The sequence below is a fragment of the Orycteropus afer genome, unplaced genomic scaffold (genome assembly GCF_000298275.1).
Source record: "Orycteropus afer afer isolate SDZICR_OR568_19922 unplaced genomic scaffold, OryAfe1.0 scaffold00272, whole genome shotgun sequence".
Classification (NCBI taxonomy): domain Eukaryota; kingdom Metazoa; phylum Chordata; class Mammalia; order Tubulidentata; family Orycteropodidae; genus Orycteropus; species Orycteropus afer.
This window is the reverse complement of record NW_006921859.1, coordinates 3,207,846-3,222,090: the sequence shown is the minus strand read 5'-3', so window position 1 is coordinate 3,222,090 and position 14,245 is coordinate 3,207,846. Positions and strand designations below refer to the sequence as shown.

Here is a 14,245-nt window from a genome sequence, read left to right as displayed (position 1 = left end):
TAAAAAGCATCTACCATATACCAGACGCTGGGCACAGAGGAGATGAGGGTAAACAAGACAGACATGATCCCTTGGCTCGTGGAATTTATAGTCTTACAAGCAAGACAGACTGAGAGAAGCATTTCACAAATATTTAATCACAATTTGTGGTAAATGCTATGAAGGAAAAGCAGGTGAAGTTGGGGCTGCTGGAAAAGACTTCCCTGAGGCTATTTTAACCTGGACCTAAAGGACAAATAAGATTTGCACATTTGAAGCTTGAGGGGACATTTTGTGGTGGGAATGGGGGTGGGGAAGGGAAAAGGGGTTATTAGGAAGCCCAGAGCAACTGGAGTAACTGGAACACTGCCAAGTTCCGCTGGAGGTGGAGCCAGGGGCCTCAAGGGCACACACAATAAGATTTCCTCCTATCATCTTTCAGAGTCAAGACTCTTTCTGTAGTACCTGCCCTGGCATGATCCCCACACCGTGACCAATTGCACTGATACCTTGGTTGTGTACAAATGGTCTGTGTCACAGATTTCTTTTTCAGATTTGGAAGTCACGTAAGAAAAAAATGATCATTTTTACGTAATTGGAAGGTGTGTTTTTGGGCAAGTCACTTAACCTTTCAGGGCCTCAGTTTCCCTGAAATGGGAGTAATCATTCCTATCTTGTAGGGTCCTCTGTGGCCTCTGCCAGGTCACCCCTGGAGGGAGGGTCCTCTTCACCAGACTAGGAGTCCCAAGGGAGGGTGGGTCTATCTTGCTTGTGTTCTGACTCTTGTTATTGGACCTCGCATGGAAGGAGTGGGTCTAGGAGGCCTTCGAGATGAGGGAGCCCCAGGCTTGGGCCCAAAATACAGGCTGGATTTCAGGGTGGGGGAAGGGCCGTGGAGGTATGGGCACACTGGTGGTCTGGAAAGCAGCAGTAGGCCAATGGAGACCAAAGCCCAGAGATGGCAATAACAATGACAACAGTAACAAAAACAATAATAATAACAGCATAAGCTTACTGAGCCCTTGCCATGCACCAAATACTATTCTAAACCTCTCCACATACCAATTCATTTATCCTTTCAGTAACCCTGTGAGGTAGGTATTATTATTCCCATTTTACAATGGAGCAAACTGAGGCATGGGAGGTGAAGTATCTTGCCCAAGGTCACAAAGGTAGTACATGATAGAGCTTGGACCAGGCAGTGTGGCTTCAGAGTGTGTACAGGGTAATGGATAGAGAAGTGGGAGGCCTTAAATGTCAGGCTATGAGGCCCAGTTCAGTCTTTATCCTATTGGCTATGGGAGTCATGGGAAGCCTTTGAGTGGAGGAGTGCTAAGACTGTGGTTTGCTCAGGAAAGTTGAAAGTGGCATTCCTTTCTCCTGCAGAAACCATCCACGGAGCAGCCCCTGTACAGCAGCAGCCTCTGGGGCCCAGCGGTCGATGGCTGTGACTGTGTGGCCGAGGGCCTATGGCTGCCGCAACTACACGTAGGCGATTGGCTGGTCTTTGAGAACATGGGCGCCTACACCGTGGGTATGGGTTCCCTCCTCGGGGGAACCCAGCCCTGCCACGTCACCTATGCCATGTCCCGTGTGGCCTGGTAAGAGGGTTCTGCAGGGAACTAGGGAAGGTGTGTGCTTGGAGGGTGCAGGTTGGGCAGAAGTGATGAAGGAAACCTGAGCTGTGAGACCTGCATCCATGTTCTCCAATTCGACAAGTGGCTCTTGGCTGCTGATTCCAGGAGAAACCTGTGCTCGGCACTTGGCTGTGGTCATTAATGAGAGCGAGTTTCCCATGGGTGCTCACAGCCCAGTAAGAAACACAGAGGAATACACAGACATTCATGATAACACTGTGATTGCTGGGCAGGTGGGAGGTGGCTCCTGAGAAAGGAGTATTAAATCAAAGTCTGAGAGATTAGTAGGCATTGACCAGGAGGGGGCAGGAGGAACAGGAAGGGGGTCCAAGCAGAAGGGGTTCAAGAATAAGTGTGATAACTTTAAGGGACTAACAGAGGGAGGCAGGGCTAGATCTGGGAAGGACCTTGAAGACCAAATGAAGGACTTTGAGAAGAACAGGAAGTTATAGACTAGCTTGAAGTAGAAGAGTGACATGGTCTGATTTCTATTTTAGAAATACCAGTCTAGCTACTGTGAGGACAGTGTGGATGCAGACAGACCTGGCCAGTGGGTGGCTGTCTGTGACCTGGGACAGCCTTGCCTGCTCACTGGGCCTCGGCATTCCTATCTAGAAAATGAGTGTGACTACACTTATGCTGCCTGCCTCACCAGGCTAGTGTTGGGAACTAGTGAGGCAAGAGATGTGCAAGTTGGAGGAAAAGTCAAATTTGTCCAGCCCTTACATTAGGCCTTACATGAGGCATTGGCAATAATTTTGTTTCACCTACACACAACTCTGGGATCAGCAGTATCACAAACAGGGAGGGTGCATAGCTGGTGAGTGGTGAAGGGTCCCCTCTGAGGGCAAAGTCCTTCCCCAACACAAGAAGCAGTTGGGAGGGCTTTAATTCTGGGTCCTTGAGGACCCCCAAGAACATCACCAGGGAAATCTAGTCTTGACAAGGCATCAGTGATCAAAGTTGCATATCATTTATCCATTAGACAAACCATTGTCATTTCTACTCCATGAAGGAGCATGACATGGACTGATGCAGCCATTTTAGCACCAGGGGTATTTTGATAAGGCCGTAAAGGTGATTTTTTCCTCATGCAGCCCCTTACACCTCATCAGCAATCCTAGTGGATGAGGCTTCTGGGAGGCAGTCACACTTATCATTGCAAACAAGATCTTTTGATGTATTAAAATGGCCATGTCCAAAATTCCCCGCAGCAAATGGGTCTCATCAAAATATCCCTCTGTAGAGCCCTGGGGATACAAGAGCATCTGAGAGGATGTGTTAAGTGGAGGCCACAGAGCTGTATACAGACATTGGCATAGAGAATGATGAGGCCACTGGGGACAGAGGAACAGTGAACTGGGAGGGGGGCAGCTTCTCAGGAGGCATCTACGGAAGTAGATTGCCCAGCCTTCCTTCCGAGGAGGGGTTGGTGGGTTTGAACCAAAAGCCTTCTGGTTAGCAGTCAAGTGCAAGTGCCTTAGGCACTATGCTACCAGAGCTCCATGGCTTGCTTTAGGCACACCTTAGTCTTCAAAGTGACATCTTTGTTTCTTAACACTTTGAAAAGGTTCCTTGCAGCACATTTGTCCAGGGCAGTATGATGTCTGATTTCTTGACTGCTGCTTCCATGGACGTTGGTCGTGGATCCAAGTAAAATGAAATCTCTGACAACTTCAATCTTTTCTCCATTTATCATGATGTTGCTTATGGGTCCAGATATGAGGATTTTCATTTTCTTTATGTTGAGCTGTAATATATACTGAAGACTTTAGTGTTTTACCTTCATCAGTGAATGTTTCAAGTCTTCACTTTCAGCGAGCAAGGTAGTGTCATCTGCATATCACAGGTTGTTAATGATTCTACCTCCATTCCTGATGCCACATTCTTCTTCATGTAGTCCACTTCTTGTGTTATTTGCTCAGCATACAGATTGAATAAGTATGGAGGAAAGATACAACCCTGACACACATTCTTCCTGATTTTAAACCATGCAGTATCTCTTTATTTTGTTCGAAGGACAGCCTCTTTGTCTATGTACACGTTCCTCATGAGCACAATTAAGTGTTCTGGAATTTCCATTCTTTGCAATGTTATCCATAATTTGTTATGATCTACACAGTCAAATAACTTTACATAGTCAATAAAACACAGGTAAAGATCTTTCTAGTATTCTTTACTTTCACCCTAGATCCATCCGATATCAGCAACCATATTGCTTGTTCCATGTCTTTGGAATTCAGCTTGCATTTCTGGAAGTTCCCTGTCAATATACTGCTGCAACCACTTTTGAATTATCTTCAGCAAAATTTTACTTGCATGTGATACTAATGATATTGTTCAATAATTTCCACATTCTGTTGAATTACCTTTCTTTGGAATGGGCACAAATACAGGTCTCTTTCAGTCAGTTGGTCAGGTAGCTCTCTTCCAAATTTCTTGGCATAAACGAGTAAGTGCTTCCAGTGCCGCATCTGTTTGTTGAAACATCTCAATGGGCATTCCATCAATTCCTGGAGCCTTGTTTTTTGCTAATTCCTTCAGTGTAGCTTGGACTTCTTCCTTCAATACCATCAGTTCTTGATCATATGCTACTTCCTGAAATAGTTAAACATCAACCAATTCTTTTTGGTACAGTGACTCCATATATTCCTTCCATCTTCTTTTGATGCTTCCTGCATCATTCAATATTTTGCCCATACCATCCTTCAATATTTAAACTCAAGGCTTGAATTTTTTCTTCAGTTCTTTCAGCTTGAGAAATGCTCAGACTGTTCTTCCCTTTTGGCTTTCTAGCTCCAAATCTCTGCACATTTCATTATAATACTTTATTTTGTCTTCTTGAGCCACCCTTTGAAATCTTCTGTTCAGCTCTTTTATTTTGTAATTTCATCCATTCGCTTTACCTACTCTCCATTCAAGAGCAAGTTTCAGAGTCTCTTCTGATAATCCATTTTGATCTTCTTTTTCCATTGTCCCTAAGTGTTGCAAAAGGTTTACATTTGACTAGTAACCAAAAGGGTGGTAGTTTGAACCTGCCCAGCAGCACCATGGAAGAAAGGTCTGGTAACACTACAGTCAGAAAACCCTATGGAGCACAGGTCTACTCTGTAACACTTAGCATTTCCATGAGTCAGATACAACTTGACAGCACAGGACAACAGCAACAGGAAGGCATTCTGGGGTTTTAAGAAATAGGACCAACCCATTTTTTTAAATACATTTTATTGAAATATAATTTATGTACAGTGAAATTCACAAAACTAAAGTGGCATGGGTCAATGCATTTTGGCCCATTTTTAAAGATAAGAGGACTGAGGCTCAGACACAGGTGCTGCTTGGCCCAGAGAACCTCCAAACTGGAAGGAAGGAGCTTGCATGGGCTTTGTATAAAGACACTGACTACTGATTTGCAGTGGAATTGTACAGGTCAGCAAAGAGGGAGGCCTGCCTATAGGCTATGGGATGGCATGGGCCCTGCAGAGGGAAAGGAGAATTTATGTGGAAGAGGAAAGTTTTGTGGGGTCCCAGCAGAAGTAAGGGCAAGCTGCATGCCCAGTCAGATCTCCAGACACTGAATCCAGGCTTTCTCCGCCCCCATCCACCATCCATCCAATCCCACTGAGTGCTTTTTATGAGCCAGACTGGGGCTGGGGACCCCACAGTGACTACCACAGATATATGCTCTGTCCTTCTGAAGTTGAAGGAATATCAGGGCAGCAGATATTGAACCCTTGTTATTATCGAGTACATTGTGTAGTAGGACTTGGAGAAGGCCTCCCTGAGATCACATCATTGAAATTGAGACCTGAAGGTTGGGAGGAGTCAATGGATTCAGGGCAGTGATGTGGGCAGAGGGACAAGCACACGCACAGGCCAGGAGGGACGTGTAAGGGACGTGTAAGAACCTGGCTATTATGGTGGCACTAAGGGAGGCTGGGGGAACTCTGGTGGCATAGTGGCTAAGGCACTTGACTGCTAACCAGAAGATTGGCGGTTCAAACCCACCAGCCACTCCTCAGAAGGAAGATTGGGCAATCTACTTCAGTAGAGATACTGCCTCAGAAACCCAAGGAGGGGTCGGTATGAGTTGGATCGGAGTCTACAGTGGTGAGATTGGTTTGGTTAAGGGGGATGGGTAAGCATGGCCCTCACTGAGGCAGGAGAGGTGAGCAGGGGCTGAGCTCACTGGGCCTGAGCACAGAGAGGAGGCAGCGGTGGTTCAAGAGCAGGGACTTGCCTTCTGGAAAGATGAACCTGCGGCAGTGCTGAGAATTGTCTGTAGGAGGCAAGAGCAGATCAGTAGACCTGACTAGAGCCAGTGGTGGGGGTGGGAATGGAGAGAAGTGGGTTTCTATGGAGATGTTCAGGAGCTGGGCTTGGCAGGCCTTGGACATTGATTGGGTGTGGGAACAGGATTCCCATTTGTGGATGGAGCAGCCCATCTAACTGGAGCTGTTATCAACATGGAGATACAGTGGAATATTTTGGGAGGTAGGAGGTGATTTACTTTTTCTATGTCTTAAATCTGTGGCATTAAGTGCATGGGCTTTGGAAGTAAGGGTTGGGTTCCATCCTGCTTCTATACGTACTAAGGCATGGGACCTTGGGCAGGTCACTTTTCTGTTAGTCTCAATTTCCTCATCAGAAAAATAGGGATAATAATGCCTCCCTCGAGGATTTTTGGGAGGACAACATCAGATAATGGAATTTTTTCTGTTACATTATTTGGCACAGTATCTGTGATGTAGTAAGTGCTCAATAAATGTGGGTACCTTTCCCTTAGGGAATGGGGTAGAATGGAAAAGAGAGCAGGAGGGGCAGCAGGCCTTCCCTCTGCCCCTCCCAATTCTCAGGTGAGAGCCCTATGTCCAATGGGGCTGGGTCTCCCTGTGCAGCAGCCCTCAGGAGCCCCAGGCCTGTGCACTCCACGCTGGCTGCCTCCATGGCCTCTCTCTTCCTTCCAGGAAAGCGCTGCGCGGGCAGCTACTGCCTACGGAACAGGACGAGGACGCCGAGGATGTGTGCAAGCCTCTGTCCTGTGGCTGGGAGATTACAGACACCTTGTGCGTGGGCTCCGTCTTCACCCCGGCGAGCATCATGTGAGCAGCCCCGTTCCCCTCAGCACCCCAGCGGGGCTGCAAAGATGCCTCTAGGGGAGGCAGCCAGCAGTGGCATCCTCTGGCTAGGACTCTGATGCCTGCTCGGCTGCCCCCGTGCTCCGCCTGTAGTGTTTCTGCCCTGTAAATAGGACCAGTCTTACACTTGCTGTAGTTGAAGTATGCAACATAAATCCTGTCCCTTCCAGCCGTGTCTGCCTCCTCTGCAGCGCATGGGGCGTGGGCAGCCAGGTGTGGGGGTGTTCTTGGGGTCTCCCTTGGTCTCCTTCCCACTTTTGTAAATATGAAGCAAATAAATATATAATTATTATTATTTTTTAAAATATTCCAGTGAAATCTGGCAATTCAATTGCAAGGCAGCCTGGGCTAGGCCTGGGGTGAAACTCCCCCACCCCATTTACTGCTGACCCGTCCTCAGCTTCTGTCCAGAGCCTCAGCTGCAGTATGGGCATCTCCCATAGGCACTCACATTCTGACTCCTCTTTCTCCCCTTCATAGAGCAGCATGCTGGTGTCATGAGGAAGGGTGAGCTATTGGGTTGAGGCAGGGGATCAGGATTGTCTCCCTTCAGCCCTGCAGCTGATGACACTGACGAGTGGCCTCTGTGTGAACTCAACACCCAGCCAAGGCCTGGGCTGGAGTAGGGGTAGTTATCTGACACAGCTTTGGAAATTCACCAAAGATAAAGAAAGAGCAAAGAGATGGGTGGCTGGGAGGTTTTAAAAAGACGCTACGCCCTTACCCTCCTTGCAGGTTGGCAAGGCAGTAAGAGTATGCAAACTGCAGGGGGGTTGACTTTGCTTGTTCTGGCATTAACTGTTAGAACAGAGTTGACCACAGGGTGTTATAATATCCAGTGCCCAGGGCCCTGACATTTCCTCAGACTGAAAGTTCTTCCTTGGGAAAAAGGGTCCTTTACACTGTCAGGGTCCCCAGCTATGTACCTGGGGCATGTGAGCTGCTTAGAAGTTCAGATCTTAGAGTGCTCTAAGCTGCTGCAGGGGGGCCTCTAGAAATGTTTTTTTTTTTTTTTTCTTTCAAAAAATTGAGATATAATCCACATGCCATAAATTTTACTTTATAAACTATATAATTCAGGTGTTATTTATTTATTATTATTATATCCATGGAATTGTGCAGCCATCACCACTCTAATTCTAGGGCATGTCCATCACTCCAAAAAGAAACCCTGAACCCATTAGCAATCACTCCCCATCCTCCTGCACCCCCAGCCTAGGCAATCACTATTCTACTTCCTGTCTCTATGGACTTGTCGCTTCTGGAATTTCACTGCAACTGCTATTATACTTTCACTTGAGCTTCTCTCTAGGTATGCCTGGCCACCCTGCTTCAGTGTCTCAGCCAATCCCAGGTCCTGCATGTGGCTGGGAGGTTATCTAATGAGTCTCATGTTTCTGAGTGTATGAGGTCCCTGCCCAAAGCAGGGATGTCTCCCTTTTCCACATGTTCTGAATGTTCAGAATACCCAAAGGTATAGAGATCAACCAAAAAAGGTTACTTTACTGTTCTTTCCAAAGCTACATTGGCCTGAGCCCTCCACCTAGGAGACTATACCTGAGACTTCTTCCATTTCACATGTCCACATGGATCTGGACCCATTCATGCTTCCTTGTTTCTGGGGAGGGCAACAGGTTTTCATCTGGGAACCAGGCATCTGCTTCCAAAGGCACCATGAACCCTGGGAGAGACAAGATTGGCCACTGTAAGATCTAGGTCATTACCTTGTTTGAGGCAAGTTCTTGGGGAAGGGCCTCTGCAGCTTTTTGTTCCCTCTACTAATTCATATATATGTATATAACTTTAATTACATATATATATATATATATATATATATATAGTATATTAATTTTTTTTATTGTAGTGAAAATACGCGTAACAAAACCTTCATCAATTCAACAATTTCCGTATGTACAATTCAGTGACGTTGATTACTTCTTCATGTTGTGCAAGCTTTGTTTCTATCCTTTTCCAGATATTCCATCACCATCAACATAAACTCAGTGGTCCCTAAGCAAAGCTCCCTCCCTCCAACCCATGGTAATCAGGAATGTTGTTGTTGTTAGGTGCCATTGAGTCAGCTCCAACATCTTAGCGTATAACAGACCCCACATACAAAAGAACGAAATACTGCCTGGTCGTGCACCATCTTCACAATCCTTGTTATTGAGCCCATCGCTGCAGCCACTGTGTCAATCCATCTCGTTGAGGGTTTTCTCCTTTTTTGCTGACCCTCCACTTTATCAGGCATGATATCCTTTTCCAGGGAATGGTCCTTTCTGACAACATGACCAAAGTAGGTGAGACAAAGTCTGGCCATTCTCACTTCCAAGGAGCATTCCGGCTACACTTCTCCCAGGATAGGTCTGTTTGTTCTTCTGGCAGTCTATGGCTTTCAGTATTCTTCGCCAATACTCAAAAGCATCAACTCTTCTTTGGTCTTCCTTAGGCATTGTCCAGCTTTCACATGCATATGAAGTGATTGAAAATACCATGGATTGTGTTAGGTGCACCTTAATCTTCAAAGTGATATCTTTGCTCTTGAACACTTTAAAGAGGTCTTTTGCAGCAGATTTGCCCAGTGCAATACATCATCTGATTTCTTGACTGCTGCTTCCATGGGTATTGTCTGTGGATCCAAATAATAGGACATCTTTGACAACTTCAATCCTTTCTCCATTTATCATGATGCTGCTTATTGGTCCAGTTGTGAGGAATAGTCCTTGGTTTCTATATATTTGCTTATGTCATATAACTATTTGTCTTTGTGCAACTCACTTACTTCACTCAACATAATTTTTTCTAGGTTCATCCATGTAGTGGCATGCATCAGAACTTCATTTCTCTTACTGGCTGAGTAATATTCCATTGTATGTAAAGACCACATATTGTTTATCCATTCATCAATTGATGGGTATTTCAGTTGTTCCCACATTTTGGCTCTTGTGAAAAGGGCTGCATCGAACACTGGTGTACAGTTTCTTCTGGTGTATATCTAGGATTAGGGTTGCTGGGCTCTGTCTAGTCTTTGCAGTGACAGCAGCTGGCACAGATTTTGAACAAATTTCTTGTTGGAACTTTTCAAGGGTTGCATGTTCATTTGTTGCAAGGATGTGAAATTCACCTTTCTGAGAAAGATACACAGAAAAATAATAGTTAACTGCCACTTCTTTTCAGTTGTTTTTATTTCTATCCTTTTCCCAAGAGAGAGAACTATAAAGCATTGAATGTGTGGAGAATGTTGGAGAACACTAAGGGGCTTTAGACCAGTAAGGAGGAACTTGACCTGAGGTCCCCTCCAGCCCTGAGTGCACAAGCATTAGCCTCCTTCAAGCTCCTCCCTAAGCAACCCATTGGCAATGGCCTCTCATGCCTTGCTGTCTGGCCCAGAAGTCAGACTTTTCTGTTGGCCTTTCAAAGGCCCATCTTGCATGGGGACCTCCTGCAGCTCGTCTGAGGGACATCCTCTTCCCAACACTTCCCCACAACCCATCTAGGGTTGGTTGACAAAGCTCCTTCTGTGTGTTCAGACCACACGTTTGTTCACTCATCCACTCAACTCACTCAACTACCCACCCATCTACTCACTCACTCACTCACTCTGGGAGGTTAACAGATGTGCTTCTGCCCTAGACCAAGCCACCATCCTATCCTAGCCAAGGGCTGGCCCTGCTACTTCCTCCTTACCCTCCACAGTCCACCCTCCACTCAGCAGCCAGAGAGATCCTTTTAAAACGTTATCAGATCCTGTCACTCCATTGATTCCCATTTCACCAAGAATGAAATGTGAAGTCCTCACCCAACCTCTTGACTCCCACTCTTCCTGCTCCCCTACTGGGTGCCACACTGGCCTACTCAAACATTCCATACATGTCACTTCTCCTGGGCCTGCACTTACTGTCCTTCTCTCTAGAATGATCCTCCCATGTTATCTGTGGGGCTACCTCACTTCATTCAGGTTCTACTCAAATGTTTTCTTTAGACAGGCTGTCCCTGGTCCCTTCAGAAAACAGCACCCCTGGCCTCTTAGACCTTACCTAATTTTCTCCTTCTCCATAGCACCTGTCACCACTTGACACTGCAAAACATGCTCCCCTCTGTATCATTTCAATCCCTTTAGGATGTGAGCTCTTTGGCAGCAGGAACCCTGTTTACTCTTTCATTGCTGTGTCCTTGTCACCTGGAACAGAGTAGGTGCTCAAAAATGGATAGATGAATAAACATAGCACTTAAAAGTCTGTCTGGACCTATTTACTCATCTGTAAATGTAGCCGTAAACATACTTCCCTTGGAGGGCTGTTGTGAGGATTAACTATAAAAATGGGTATGAAGTATTAAGTCCAGGGCCTACCAGCACATCATTACAACCAGTTAACCAGTTGACATTGAGTCAATTCCAATTCATGGTGATCCCACGTGTGTCAGAGTAGAACTGTACTCCATAGAGTTTGCAGTGGCTGATTTCTAGAAGCAGATCACCAAGCCTTTCTTCCGAGGTGCCCCCAGGTGGAGTTGAACCCCCAGCCTTTCAGTTAGTAACTGAGTGCGTTAACTGTACTGCCCAGGGACAGCACATCACTAGGCACTCAATAAGTGACACTGAAAGTCAATTCTTTGAGCATTTATTGAGTACTTATTATAGCCATCCCCTATGGTGATACAGGCAATACAGACGTAAGTCCTTAAGGAGCTGACATTGCAGTGAGTTCATAGAGGGTCTTGAATGACAAAGCAATGGTTTGAACTTAATTCTGGAGCAGAAGCATGAGAGGAACCTTGGGAAGATAAATGACAGTGTATTCAAAAGAGGCAGAGAGAGGAGACCTGGAGGTTGGTAGCAGCATGCACTTCCGTCAGCCCCCAGACTGGGTAACACAGGCCAAGCCAGGGAGCCTGACAGAGGTCACAGGGACTCAAGTTGTCATCTCTGTATACCCCTAGAAGTCTGAATTAAAGGCTCCAACTCTAGGGGAAGGCTGTCTCTTTCCGTTGGCTCTTAGGTAAGGTCTTTGTCTCCTTTCAACATCAATGGGTTTGGAGGTCTCCATATGTCTTGGCATCAGTCTTACCCTGGGTCTAGGAGTTTCTCAGCTCAGGGAGCCCAGGTCTGCAGGACATACTTCACTCCCAGCCCTTCCTTCTTGGTGGTACTCAGGTCCCTTCTCTCTGCTATCTTTTGTAAGATGAAAGGTGTGACTAAAGCAACAATGTTACTTGAGTAAGGGTGAGATTTGAATTGCACCCTCCTGTAAGGCTGTGACTCAAGACACAACTCACTTCAATCCTGCCTCATTAACATATAAAGATTAGGATTTACAACACATATAATGGAGGATGATTTTATCAGATTACAAAATGGAGGATAACTACCCAATACTGGGAATCATGGCCCAGTCAAGTTGATACACAGTTTTTGGGGACACAATTCAATCCATGACACTGTCCTACACCTAAGTGTTCAATAAATGTTTAATGAATGAATGAATCTTTCAGGTTTCAGCTTGTGTATCTCTCCCTTTTCTCATGCTCTCTATGTCTTGATTAGGTGTTGCTTTTCTTTGCTTCAATAGCGTCTGTTGCTGTTGATTCCAACTCACAGTGACCCTATAGGACAAATGAGAACTACCTCATAGTTTCCAAGGCTATAATAATTTATGGAAGCAAACTGCCACATCTTTCTCTTGCAAACTGGCTGGGCTCAAACTGCCAAACTTTTGGTTAGCAGCCAAACACTTACCCGCTGCACCACCAGGGCTCCTATTCTGTATTTACTCCTGTTAAAAACCACTGATCACTGGTGCCTGGGTATCAATGCCCACTGCTCAGAAAGGGGTCAAACCTGGAGATCCTGGATAGAGTGGGAGGAAAAACGTGGAACAAAATTCAAAAACACGAAAATGACCAGAATTACTGGTTGGAAAGAGACTGGTGGAACCCCCAAAACTATGGTCCCAGGTTACCCTTCGAGCCTAGAAATGGACTCACTTACATGGATTGGCTCTCAACTCAACAGTAGAAAAACCTACATACAGGGGTAGAATACCTACCCCAGGTCGATGTACCCAGCTACTCTAGGGATATGCACCCCTTGGATCAAACAGCCGTGAGACACCAGAGGGGTAGCACTCATAGAGGGAAAGCTGGATAGACAGGAATGCATGGATGAGAGGGACACAGGGAGGGGGTGGTCACCATGAGGAAAGGGGAGGAGTTTTTATGGTTGGGGCGGTAATTGGGGCCATGAAACCAGCTGTGCATGAACTGTTGAGTGTAAAACAAGTTTGCTATATAAATTTACACCCAAAGCACAATAAAAAAAGGGGAGGGGATAAGAGGAAAAAAACAAACCTGATCACAGCATAATATGTTTTCTACTTGTCTCCCTGCAAATCTTTTGATTCCACAAGAACAGGGACTGTTTCTCTTACTTGCCTGTATGATCCCAGAGCCTAGCACCATGTATGGCAGGATTGGTGGCTGGTGTCTTTTGAATGTACTGGTGGTCTTCCAGAGTGGAGTAAAAACAAACGCAAGGCAACCACCGCCGTGAAGTCGGATTCTGACTCACAGCAACCCCTCCTTGGGTTTCCCACGCAGTATCACTACGGAAGTAGATTGCCCAACCTTCCTTTCAAGGAGTGGCTGGTGGGTTTGAACTCTCAGCCTTCTGGTTAGCAATCAAATGCCTTAGGCACTACGCCACCAGAGCTCCTTGGGGAGCAGGAAGTATCCCTGAATTCTGAGGTAGGGCATCTGGCCCCTTTCTTCTTTGCTCTCGAACAGCAGCCTGGATCCTGCAGTAGGAGATGCTGGTTGAAGGTCACTAAACTGAATGTGCTAGGACCCTTTACACCACCTCAGGGTTACATTTAAGAAGAGCCCAGTGTAACACTGGTTTTTGTGTCCTAGGTGGGGAGGCAGGAACCTTCAGTGGGTGACTCTGGGCTAGGTACTGCCAGATATAATATGGGATGCCCAGTTAAAGTTGAATTCAAATAAATGACAAATTTATTTTATTTACTTATTAGTGTAAGTATGTTGTATGCAGTATCTGGGACACCGTTATACTAAAAAATTTGTCGTTTTATCTGAAACTCAGCTTCAACTGGGCGCCCTTCATTTTATTTGCTAAATGTGGCAATCCTATCCTGGCAAATCCCTTGTACACTGGATGACCAAAGTCAAGTCCACGTCTTTCTCTGGGTATCTGTGAAACGAGGATATTTCTGAGACTTGTCTCAGGGACTTTTCACGCGGAGCAAAACCTCCACAGGGGAGGTTCCTGAGGAGCACTGTGGAAGCGAGCAGGTCTCGGAGAGTGTCTCACTGAATGAATATGAGAAAACCCCTTCTTTTAGCAGCCTCCGTTTTCTTACCTAAGAATTGGACTGCCAGGGGGCAGAAATGATACTCTGAATTATCAACCCACTGGAGACAGGTAGGACAATCTACTTTTTATACAGGCTCGGAAATCCAAGGAGGGGTCGCTTT

The 14,245-nt window shown here is 46.0% G+C and overlaps 1 protein-coding gene across 1 annotated transcript in view; it reads left to right on the top strand.

The window, feature by feature from the left end:
• AZIN2 (antizyme inhibitor 2) overlaps positions 1–7,059 on the top strand; it is a 44,576-nt gene extending 37,517 nt beyond the window's left edge. The window contains exons 10-11 of the mRNA NM_001293803.1: positions 1,366–1,580; positions 6,584–7,059. Of these exons, the coding sequence (NP_001280732.1) occupies positions 1,366–1,580; positions 6,584–6,722 (354 nt within the window). The 3' untranslated portion in view covers positions 6,723–7,059. The remainder of the gene's footprint in view (positions 1–1,365; positions 1,581–6,583) is intronic.
• The last annotated feature ends 7,186 nt before the right edge of the window (positions 7,060–14,245 follow it).